The sequence below is a fragment of the Triticum urartu genome, chromosome 7A, assembly GCF_056163025.1.
Source record: "Triticum urartu cultivar PI428250 chromosome 7A, HENAU_Tu73, whole genome shotgun sequence".
Classification (NCBI taxonomy): domain Eukaryota; kingdom Viridiplantae; phylum Streptophyta; class Magnoliopsida; order Poales; family Poaceae; genus Triticum; species Triticum urartu.
The window spans coordinates 714679083-714691497 of NC_141879.1; the positions used below are offsets into that span (position 1 = coordinate 714679083).

Sequence of the window (12415 nt, forward strand, 5' to 3'; positions counted from 1 at the left end):
GGCCGGGATGGCCGCGCGCCGGAGCCAGGGCGGTGGCGCTTGCCCCGGGTGGGTGGGGGGAGTCGCTGGATCGGGGAGGGGAAGTGGTGGGCGTGGGGCATTTCTTTTTTTTATCTGCAAGTTCAGGAAGTTCGGGAGGGAGCTGTTGGGCCCTTATAGGGCTGGATGTGATCCAAATAACTATTCTAATTCTGGGATTAGAATAGTGTTGTCCTATATATATATATATATATATTATATAGGGCTGGACTATTCTGTTACTAGTAACAGAATAATATTCTGTTACCCTAGCGCCCTACATAGGATGGGCTGCGTTTTTCTCCACCGGTACGCGAACAAAAAATGAATCTGGATTGGGTCAACCCACCCTGACCCCGAGTACCATCGTGCCCACCTTCCTCCGACCGCCGCGCCGCCATCTACCACCTTCCCCCGGCGGCCGCGCCTCCGGCCACCTTGCCCCTGCGACTGCGCCTCAGGCCACCTTCCCCCTGCGGCCGTGCCTCTGGTCACCTCTCCCCCGGCAGCCACGCCTCCGGCCACCTTCCCCCTGCGGTCGTACCTCTGCTCACCTCTCCCCCGACCAACGCGCCTCCCGTCACCTCCCCCCGCCGCCACCACGATTTCAGCCACCTCCTTCCCTAATCCCCAGCGCGCCTTCGATCCTGTCGTCCCCGGCGCCCAAACACGCCACCTACCTGAGCCACGCCCCCGCTTCCTCCTATCAGTCTCGGTGACACTCGCGCCCTCTCCCGCACCTCACCTCCTGCCGGTGAAGCATAGCGGCCCAGCCCGGCGCGAGGCACTCGAGGCTCAGGACATGGCATAAATCTCGCGCGTCGACCATCTCTGAGGGAGGCGCCGCGACCACTGCCTCCTACCTTCTGCAGCATGACGTGCCTCACGCGGCCCTCTGAGCTCAAGTCCCGTCACCGACCGTCCGCTCCCGGCTTCGCTCACCTGTTTGTGCTTGACGGAATCGAGCTTTTCCATGGTTTTGCAGTCCAACTTCTAGCTCCACCTCCGGTCGCTCAATGAATCACGTGTAGGCCACCCCCGTGCTCCGCCCCTATATTCGGTTCGGTTGTTAGCTCCTGTTCCAGGTCCGGCATCCCCCCTGTACTTCCTCAATCTCTCAAAATTTGTTTGAAGCTGACTGTACTTATTCTGATACTCTGGTTGACCTTATGCTTGCGGGTGACTATACTTGTTCTGATGCTCTGAAGACCTTATGCATGCAGCTGAGTTGGACTGCCTCCTATTCAAATTCTTGCAACTTACAATTATGTTTTGTTTGAAAGCTACTTACTGTAAAGTAGTATATGTGCTAGCATTTCAGTATAGCTTCCAAAAATATGTGGTTCAAGTTCTCAATTTGTTTAGAAGAAGATAGGACAGGAAATCTTGAATGGAAAGCTCATATGAGTGTGGATGGTTTGAGTAAATTGGTGACTGGTGGAGATCATTCATGTTGATTATTTTTGACAATAATGATAGGTCCACTAGAGAATTTGCGGATAACTTTTTAAGTAAAAAGATAATCTTTATATGGACACTTGGACTATAAACATTTGCTATAGTTCACCTTTAATAACTTTGTAAGTACAGAGATATCACCTAAATGTAATATGTAACTATGTGTTGCAATCTGAGCAATGGGTGTGTAAATTGTAGTCTCTACATGCACAGTCGAGATGTGTTCAGTCCAACCCCATGGCATCAGGGAGGTCGAGTTCATCGCGAGCAGCAGTACATGGTTGTCGGCTTCAACTTTCTTCCACCAAGGTGCTTTCACTCGGTGATGCAAGGATGGTAATCTTCTCCCTTGTGTGCTCTCTCTCTCACACACACACACACTGTCTGTGTTCATGTTTACTACTGCTTCAATTTCTTTGTGATGCAAATGTTGTCGGTGAACATACTTTGTGTAGAAAAAAGTTATGAAAAATCACATTTTCTGGTTGTGAAATTTTCCAAATTTGATCTAATCTAGCATTTCAACATGTATTGTATCATCAAAACACACTTCATATGCATCAACATATACAGTCAGTACATCAGTTCATAATAAACAAAAACAAATGAAGATCAGTGCGTGTCCAACAAAAACAAATGAAGATCAGTGGTTTTCATTGCTGCTGGTTTTGTATCTCATGGTGGTTCGCAGGTATAAGATGGGATTTTCATAGCTTTACATTGTTGTTTTGGTTTGTGGCACTTAGATGCTTTTGAAAAATGTTCTGCACATGTTTTGTTGGATTCAGTTCCTCCCAAAAAAGCACTAAAGGAGGTTAAAAAAGCATGGTTCTGCTTGCTTATGTCATTTTTCCCTTCATCGACAGAAAAACTAGTTCAACTACAAAAGAATACATCAGTTCAATGTTGGAAAAATACCAGTTCAAAAAATAAATAAAATAACTTAAGTATACGCCATCATGAAGTGCTTGCCTTCAAGATTTATCTCTTGCTCTTATTTTTCCCTTTCCAGGTTTACGTTCTAGCATACGATTTTTTCTTATCAATTACTCCCTCAGTACAACTTCTGTATGCTCTCGTGTTCACAAATCTTTTAGTACTTTTTTTCAAAAAAATCTTGTAGTACTATGTAAAGCAAGTGTGGCCAACACATAGTTTAGGTGTCGCGGTAGTACTCACTGTTGATGGTGGCCTTCTTTTGTTCCGCTACTACTTTGCCACCTAGAGTCACTAGTAGAAAAAGGGTCAAACGTGAAGCACATTAGTGCCGATTTGATTTTGGCCCGGTACTAATGGTACCATTAGTGCCGGTTCGAACGGATTTGCATTAATGCCAGTTCGTGTTGAACCTTTAGTACCGGTTCATGGCACGAACCGGTACTAAAGGGGTGGTGGCACGAACCTTTAGTACCGATTTCAATTTTCCTGACGCCAGCCTGCCACCACCCCTTTAGTACCGGTTCGTGCCACGAACCGGCATTAATGCAAATCCGTTCGACCCGGCACTAATGGTACCATTAGTACCGGCTCAAATACAAACCGGCACTAATGTGCTTCACATTTGACCCTTTTTCTACTAGTGTAAGCTTGCATCTTGTTACTTCTATGGAAGCATTGACCTCGTAATTTTATTGGACCAACCACTAACATAAGAATTAGACATGGTGCTTAGTGTATTCTCTCAATCTTGGTTGTTCTTACAGTGCTTATAATCTTGACATCTTTGATGAATCCAGCCCGAACTGAAGCATGTCGGCAAGCCAGGCGTTGGGCTAACCATTGTCGTCTGTCTACCTCCTTCCCCGGTGAGCCCATGCTCTTCTGCTCTTGACGCTTGAGCCGCCTGCAATTCTTTTCTCTGTTCGAAAATTCCAAAAGCACCAGTAGTTTGTATCAGGATACACCATGTTATTTCTACAAATTTCCATTATGCTTGTATGTCCAAAATGTGTACATTTACTGCTTTTGATTTGTTGTAGTGCAGAGAAGTTACCCAGTTGTGGGCTGACTTGGAGGCTCCTTCTCCACGTCGACACAATTGCAGGACCAATGTGCTACTGACCGCGCAAGCTTTCTCAAGGAGCTCGTGTCCAACGATACTGAAAGGAAAATGGAGTGAAAGTGCTACTGCACCAGTTTTGAACTTCTTATTCAGTCATGCTATTACTGAGTGAAAAATGGAGTGAAAGTGTATTGCAATTGATCTCTCTTAGACCCCTGGCAATCCTCTATTTATCCTTTGTTTGTTTGTTTTTTGGTCTGTAATTCAAGAACTTTGACCTTCGTAATTCGGTTTTTGGTTAATTTATTATGCCCGTTACAAACCTTTAAATCTGAAGAGGCTTCTAATATATAGCAAGAAAATGTGCAGTCGGTGTGTTGTATATGTCATTCATGTATGAAAATATGCAGTCGATGTGGTTTATATGTTATTAATGTACATGTATTATGTGTGTGAAAAAATTTCTGTATATGATGAGATGATTGCTACTTCTTTAAATAAGGTATACATGACTGCTTGATGTGCGTGCAAGAATAAAAAAAGTTTAATTATTAATAGCATATAAGTTCAAAAAATAAAACGATGTCAGTTCGTCTATTGACTTGAGGAATATATGCTCAAAGAAAAAACATAACACATTTATTTGGTTAAAAAGTTTATTTTAGTTCAGCTACACGAACCATATAGGTTCGATGATGATGGTACCATAAGTTCGGACAAGAAAACAAATATGACTTAAAACCAAAAACTTTCACTTCTATAAGGTCAAGTGCTATTAATGTGGCTGCTCCATGTAATTAGCCCATTTGTTGGGTGAATCTCCTACTACTTGCTAGATTTGTAATTATAAAAACACAATAAGTTCACAATTTAAAAAGTTGTAAGTTCAACATGACATATCAGATAAGTTTTAGGAAAAAGCTCAAACAAAAAGAAACCTCACGGAAATTCAAATGGTAAAAGTTCAAGTCGTGGAATGAGAGAAGTCCGGAACAAAGTTGAAAAATTTGTAGAGTTGGAAAAAAACACATAATACTTTTCGGTGGTCCGTTCGGAATAAAAGAAATGACAGAAATTCAAATCGTAAAAGTTCAAGCAAAAGGAAACGCCATGCAATTCGAATGGTAAAAGTACAATTCGAATTATCGGGTGAGTTCAAACTAGAAAGACAGATAAGTCCAAAACCTGCACAGCAAAAAAGTTTCACCTGCAAAAGAAAATGTGGCACTTCCACATGAAGTTAATAAACAAGGGTTTGAAAAAAAAGGATGTTTATATAAAAAAAGTGCTCAAAAGTTCAATTACTCTCTGTGTGAACGCTCATACACTCTGTTTCCAAAAGAGAGTGCACATTTTACTAGGAAAAAACTTGGGTAAGTTCAAGGACAGAAAAAACCGGAACTTCAAAATCGACAAAATAGCAGAGAGGAATACAAAGTAAAGTCATGTTTGTGAAAGCAATGAGCAGTACAATGCAGAGGAAGGCCTGGACATAAACGGAGAGGACAGTCTAAGCTGTTGTGCCTGAATTAGGCCTTGACAAGAACAGCTAAATTCAGTAACACATACACACCTTGTAGCCACACATGCCTGTCATGCTGCTGGCAGACGTCTTGGCTGAGCAGGGGCCCGCTGTCCACCGGCAATTTCTCCTCTTTCCTTTTCTTAGTTCTTCCAGAGAAACAAAGAGAGCGGATGAGAGAAAGGCTAGCAGGCCACCGTCGATCCATCCCTCGCTAGTCGCTACCCGCACCCACCAGTCATCGTCATAGCCTGCCTTTGGCTGTCACCGATGCACTCTCGGCTCCGATTTCATCCCCACCCACCGTCTCTTGGTCGCATTTGTCCGCACAGCACTGCGGTGTGCCACCACTTTCTTGCAAGGGGTTCGGCCGACAGCCGCGAGAAGCCGCCGTCTGCTGCATCCTCTATCCCATCCCTAACTCTCTGCTGCCCCTCCCCTTTCCAAGCCTCTCTCCTTCTTCCCACAAGATCGACATCCCTGATGGGATGGCCACTGAGTCACGGAGGGGCAGTCGATGGCGGTGGATGAGGAGATAGACGCCACAATCACTGCACTCCATCACTTCCTACCTGCATCCCTCCTTCCTTGCAAGTCGACGGTGCCATCATGTTGGAGACGGTTGTTGGTCTTGCGTTTCTCGGAGCTCTTCTCCTTCCTACTACGTGCTGGATCCGCGGGGATTTAATTTGACCGTGGCGCCCTTGATGCCTCGCAATTCAGCACGTTACCTCGCCCGTGCCTGCTACTGATGCGACCATGTTGATTTGAGCCGAGGCGCGAGCAGCGCGGCGGAGACGTTGAGCGTGGGGATGAGCCCGTGGTGAGGCTAAGCTTCATGGCGATCGCTGTGTACACCATGCTGATGAGCAGCGCCGCCACCATCCCACGGACCGTCACCTGCTCGCGCCACGGCGGCTCCGCCGCCGTCGGCTCCAACTCCATGTCCGATGCACCGGCCTCGCGCGGCGTCTTGTCGATCTCGCCGGACGCGCCCAGGTCGTGGCGGTCCATTTCGGCGCCCACGAAAGCCCTCAGGGCGAGCAGCTCGAGCTCCTCGACGGCGACAGGGGCTGTGGCGACTACGCCGCGGGGATGAAAACGCCATTAGCCCAATAACACAGGTCCAAACTGAGAGCATCAATTCATAAAAGAGACGATCAGTTCGACAAAAATGAGAGCATCACTTCAACCCCTCGAATTCGTCAGTTCAAGAAGGGTAACAGAATAATATTCTGTTACGCGTAACAGAATAGCCCATATATATATATATATATATATATATATATATATATATATATATATATATATATATGCATAACGTGTACAATATGTAGTATCGTAAAATACCAGCAAACGAAAAAGAATTAAATGAAAAACACAAAATTAAAGGAAAAACAAAAACAAAACCAAAACCCCCAAACATTTAATACCGGTTGGTAAACACCCACCGTTACCTGCAGTGTTCATGAGAATTGGGGTAACAATGTGGGCAATCTGGAATGCAAGGCACATGGCAATTCATGAGAAGATATAGCAAAGCCCGTTGCCTAGAGATTGTTCCATTAAGCGTTTCTTGGCAGTTAATTAATACCCCGCAATACCAAGCAATCAAATCAACTATCGATATCTCCTTGTATGTAGAGTAGTACAAGATTGGCAGGTAATTAACTTAATCGTCATCATCGATCTTTTAGCTGGAAATCAATAAATACCCCGCGATCTCCATAGCTGCAGCACCCAGCAGATGTAGAGCAGATCCTTGGGAGTTGAGGGAGTAGGACACAATGCCGGGGACAGTCATACCACGCGGTCTCCTGCTCGTCGGCGTCGTCCTGGCGGCACAGCTCTGTGCGTGCCCGGCGCAACAGTACGTTGGCAGCCGCGGCGCCAACGGGTTTAGCGTGGAGTTCATGCACCGGGACTCCGTCGGATCGCCGTTCCACGACCCATCGCTCACCGCCCACGGCCGCGTGCTGGCGGCCGTGCGGCGGTCGACGGCGCGCGCCCGCGCCATCGACGACGCCACCGTGTCCGAGGCCGTCCACAGGTCGTTCGAGTACCTGATGGCCGTGGGCATCGGCACTCCACCCACACGGATGCTCGCCATCGCCGACACCGGCAGCGACCTCATCTGGTTCAACTGCAGGAACAGCACCGGCGCCGCACCTGTCCATCCTCCGAGCGTCGTCGTGTTCGACCCTGACAACTCGACGACGTTCGGCCTCGTGGGCTGCAAGTCCCGCGCATGCCGTGCTATCCCCGACGGCACCACCTGCACCCTCGGCTCCAACTGCAAGTACATCTACTCCTACGGAGACGGCTCCAGGACGAGCGGCCTCATCTCCACCGAGACCTTCACCTTCGCCCACGTCCCCGGCACCGCCCGCGGCCATCGGGGCCGGAGGAAGCGCGTGGCCACCGTGAACTTCGGCTGCTCCACGGCCACAGCCGGCACGTTTGAAGCGGACGGCGTGGTGGGCCTCGGTGGCGGCGCCCTCTCCCTCGTCACCCAGCTAGGCGCCCACAAATCGCTCGGCGGCCGGAGGTTCTCCTACTGCCTCGTGCCCTACTCCGTGAACGCCTCCTCCGCGCTCAACTTCGGTGCCCGCGCCACGGTGGAAGAGCCAGGCGCGGTGACCACGCCACTGATCCCATCCCTAGTGGACACATACTACACCGTCGACCCCCAGTCCGTAAAGATCAGGAACGCGATCTTCGTGGCGCCGGACGGGCACCGCCACGTCATCGTCGACTCCGGCACCACGCTGACGTTCCTCGCCAAGGCGCTGCTGGACCCAATGGTGAAGGAGCTGAGCCGGCGGATCAAGCTCCCGCGGGCGCCGTCGCCCGACAAGCTCCTGACGCTGTGCTTCGACGTGAGCCAGGTAGGGGAGAGGCGGGCGAAGGCGATGGTCCCTGACGTGACGCTGGGGCTGGGCGGCGGCGCGGCGGTCACGCTCAAGGCGGAGAACACCTTCGTGGTCGTCGAGGAGGGGACCATGTGTTTGGCGGTGTCGGAGGTGCCGGAGCGGCTCCCGGCCTCTATCCTCGGGAACATCGCGCAGCAGAACATGCACGTCGGGTACGACCTCGACAAGCGCACCGTGACCTTCGCCGCGGCGAACTGCGCGGGGTCCTATCCTGTTCCTATCCATCCCCTCCGCCTGTGTAACGTGTAGAAGAAACCACATATTTCATCACCACCATTAATCTATTTTCTTTCTATCTATCTTTCTACTCCTTCCGTCCTTCAAAGAACTAGTAATAATGTGCGTGCACGTTTATATTAGGTAGAATATTAGTTACATGTTATATTAGGTAAGATATATCTGTTGCACGTTCGTATTTGGTAAGATATCAATTACTTTTTTGCCGGAATGGTAGGATATTAATTACATGGCATATTTCTTGGGATTACTTTTTAAGAGCGTTAAACGTGTTTGGTGCTCAACATTGAAACGATTTGAACCGCTAGATAACATGATTTGACGGTCTACCTACCTTTTTAGGTCTTTTTATATTGGTATAGATATAGATATAGATGTACTTCCAACTTTGTGGAAAACTCAAACTATCTCAAAGTTTTACCGAGTTTGTGCAAAAATATAGAAAAACGTTGACAGCCGGTGCCAGCCGAGCGAAGCGCCGGTCGCGTCCACGCATGAAGTGTTATCTCTCTCGTTTAGGCAGCCACGTGGCATGGTGGCCCACCAAATTAGTTTTCCTCCCTTTTGTTTCTCTCTGTTCTTGCGCCTTATCCCCTACCTCAGCCTCCTTTTCTTCCAGCGAGCCAGTACGCCGGCGTAACCAGCGGAAACAATGCGCCGCGTACCACTCGATTCCGGCGAGCGCATCCACCATGGTCATGCACCACATCCGCCTAGTCCTCCTCTCGCCGTGGTCATGGCGCCCGCCTAAATCCTCCCCGCTTGGCTGTGCTACAACCATCGACCATTTATGCTACAACCGGCCATCGGATATGCTGCATCTGGCGACGGGGAGATTGCGGCTGCCGCCGCCGACAATGCACTTTTTTGCTACAACCGGCAATGGAAAAGCTACCAGCGACCGGCGGATTTGTTGCACCGGTGTTGCAATTTGCCAAAGCCGGCCACGTTTGCTGGAAGCGACCATCGCAAGATTGATGAAATGTTGCAATCAGCCTGGTAATTTGCTGGAACCATTGTCACGGTTTGCTGGAACTGGCTTTTCCGCCCTCGATGGTGACCATGGTGACAACGGCGCATGCAATGCGTTTTTCCCTCTCTATTTTTTTGTTGGAACCAGTGTCTATTTTTGCTGCAACCAGACACATTTTTTGCTACCATTACCTTTTGATTTGCTGGACTATACCAAATTTTGCTACCACCGTATTTTAATTTTGCTGGAAGCAGCCTTATTTTTTTGCTGCAACTGTCTTCTGGTTTTGCAACGGTGGTCATGCCGGAAACCGTTGGTAGCGGGAGGGCTGCTACCATTGGCGACCGTTGGTTGCAAGGCGGAGCTGCATCCATGGCAATTGATTGAAGCTCTCTCTATCATCTGGTTGAAACCTTTTCAATCTAAGATTGAAGCATTTTGCGCGAGCGGTTGCATCTCCCCTTGATTCGCAGTGCCGATTGAAGCTTTTCCATATAGGGGTTGAAGCTTTTCCATCCAGGGGTCGAAGCTTTTTTTCCAGCGTTTGCAACACAGGGGGTTTGCGACGGTTTCAGTGGCGTCGACTGACCGGGTGGCCGTCGTCGTTGTCTGCAGTGAGCATCAACGGCGAGGGGCGGCGACGGAGCTACCCCGGTCGCCATTGAGAGCTGCAACAGCAGGTGCGGCTGTTGCATAGGTCGAGGCGACGACGAAGACGACCGATGAGGATAGGGACTAGCGACTAGGACAGCCAGCTGTCGAGGATGGGGACTAGCGAACGAGGACGAACAGCGAGTGTCGGGACCGGCGACTAGGACGGCCACTAGAGGGGACTAGAGGCGCAACGACGAGGATGCCGAGCGGGAGCTGCATATCTAGCCCGAGGTAGACGAAGCCCGGGACGAATCGTTTTTTTTCTTTTTTTTTTGCTGCATCCAATGGCCACGCGGGCTCGCATCCAAGGGCAGGGGTGCGACCGGATGAAACTTTCGGCCGGCGCGCCGGCGCCTAGCATCGCCCAAGAGGAAAATGGTTGTCATTTTGACACGTTATAAGCTGTCATGATCAAGAGTCCGATTGCTGTACTGAATGTGGACACCTTCACTCATGCAATGCGGGGATTGTATCTCCATGTCAGATATTTGATATTTCTTCTAAACAAAGTAATCAAGCTTCAAAAGGATCCATCCACTCGTTGTCTTCTCTTATGGATTGTTCCGACCATTCTTTCAACTTTTCAAGCTCACCTGACGATTCTAATCTGCTGACTGAAATCAGAGGAATGCAACTGATGTTACAAAATCCTCTGTCCCAAAATAAGTGTCTGAACTTTAGTACAACTTTGTACTCTGAACTTTTGTACTAAAATTAGTACAAAGTTGAGACACTTATTTTAGAACAGATGATAACTTTGTTGCAATGCTTACTGCTTAGTGCAAATGATGAAATCAAAAGTGCATTTGCTGATAATTAATTGTGGACCTAGTATCTACTTGTTTAATTTTAGAAGAATGTTCAAAACAGTTCTCATGTCGAGTACATGAGGTTAATAGAAAGTTAGAGCTATGAAGATAAATCTTGGAATCGAAAGGTTTTTGAGTTAGTAGAACTAAAACCGAGTAGATGAGATGCGGTTTCAATACAACTAGGCATGAGAAGGAGGATGTTAGCCTTGATGGGTAGGTGGTGTCTTAGAAGAACACCTTTCGATATTGTGGTATACTGCAGAAGGATAGGGATATCGATAAAGATGTGAATCATCAAATAAAATTCGAATGGATGAAGTGGCGCCAAGCTTTTGGAGTTCTTTGTGACAAGAGTGTATCATAAAGCTAAAAGGCAGGTTCTATAGGAGGGCGATTTGACATACAATGTTTATGACGCTGAGTGTTGTCCGACTAAAATGCGACATGTTCAATAGTTAGGTTTGTCGGAAATGCACATGTGTATGTTGAGATGAATGTGTGGCTAAACAAGGAAGGACCGGATCGGGAATGATGATATACGAGATAGACTTGGGGTAGCACCGATTAAAGAGAAGCTTGTGCAACATTGTTTGAGATAGTTTGGGCATATTCAACGTTGGCCTCCAGAAGCCTTTATGCGTAGCGAATGACTAAAGCCTACCGATAATGTCAAGAGAGGTCGGAGTAGAACGAACTTAACATGGGAGGAGTCTATAAAAAGAGATCTAAAGGACTGAAGTATCACCAAAGAACTAACCATGAACATGGATGTGTGGAAACTTACTATCCATACACCATCACCATATGGGGAGAATACCATACGGAAACTGGCGAAAACCACGAGAAGGAGATGTTTTGAATTTTAAAAAAAACCTGAAAAAATACGGGATATTAAGAGGATGATGTTTTATTGCCACACAAAATGTCAAGTTGAAACACATTACGAGATGTGTCCTATGAAAAAGATAAAATCAGCGTTGAATAGTGTCGAACAATAATGTCATTATTCAGGGCTGAATTTATCTTTTTTATAGCTCATATCTCATAATGTGTTTCGACTTGAAATTTTGTGTATCAATAAGACAGCACCCTCTTAACATCCCCTACTTTTTTAGATTTTTTTCAAAATTTTCAAATGTGGTTTCCACAAAATTTTCAATAAATATTCGTTTCCGTATGACATTCTTCCCACCATATGTTGATTGCGAGATTTTATGGATTTTAGCTCTGGTCTTTTCCAAGTTGTTGTTTTCTCATACACATTTATACTGCACCGGCGACATCTTGACTAAAAGAAACTTACGACGTGTTTGGTTCGCACTCAGGTACATATTCTTTCTGGTCGGGAAGCTCCGATTTCTGATGTTTCGATATATCAGCTTCGCTCCGACCATTTTTCCGTTTTGTGAATCGATATATCGAAAGACGCTGATACCTACTACATGGTCTGGGTATCTAATGTTGAATACCGAGCGTTGGATTCGGAAGCCGCGACTTTTCCACCGAACCAAGCACATCGTTACATGTCTTTAAAAAGTGGGACATCCACATGACTCAACTCCAAGCACAAGAACCTTTTTCGCCTTTTCAAAAGTCTAAAACACATATGCCCATATGAAGTGCTCTTTTGATTCATAGGATAGGAATATCATATGAATAAAAAATCATTAAAAAATTGCATCTCAATTTCTATGAAGAAAGAGATATCATTTGATAAACTAGCAATAGGCCCATGCGTTGCACGGAACATAAAATGCATTTACACGAGTTGTTTATCTTGTGGGAGACAAAGATGAACAAGGGAAG

At 47.1% G+C, this 12415-nt stretch overlaps 1 protein-coding gene and 1 long non-coding RNA gene across 2 annotated transcripts; both read left to right on the forward strand.

Moving 5' to 3' along the window:
• Positions 1-1225: 1225 nt before the first annotated feature.
• LOC125520673 (uncharacterized) lies at positions 1226-3782 on the forward strand. The gene is made up of 3 exons (XR_007288786.2): positions 1226-1812; positions 3213-3281; positions 3456-3782. It is a non-coding gene; the product is annotated as an uncharacterized LOC125520673 (long non-coding RNA).
• A 2970-nt stretch (positions 3783-6752) lies between these two features.
• On the forward strand, positions 6753-8292 carry LOC125524904 (aspartic proteinase CDR1-like). The gene has a single exon (XM_048689933.2). The coding sequence runs from the start codon at positions 6788-6790 to the stop codon at positions 8180-8182; it is 1395 nt and encodes a 464-aa protein (XP_048545890.1). The 5' UTR covers positions 6753-6787; the 3' UTR covers positions 8183-8292.
• Positions 8293-12415: the final 4123 nt, after the last annotated feature.

Excerpts from the sequence above, each read along its gene's own strand:
- LOC125524904 (XM_048689933.2), top strand. The coding sequence starts at position 6,788 with ATGCCGGGGACAGTCATACCACGCGGTCTCCTGCTCGTCGGCGTCGTC.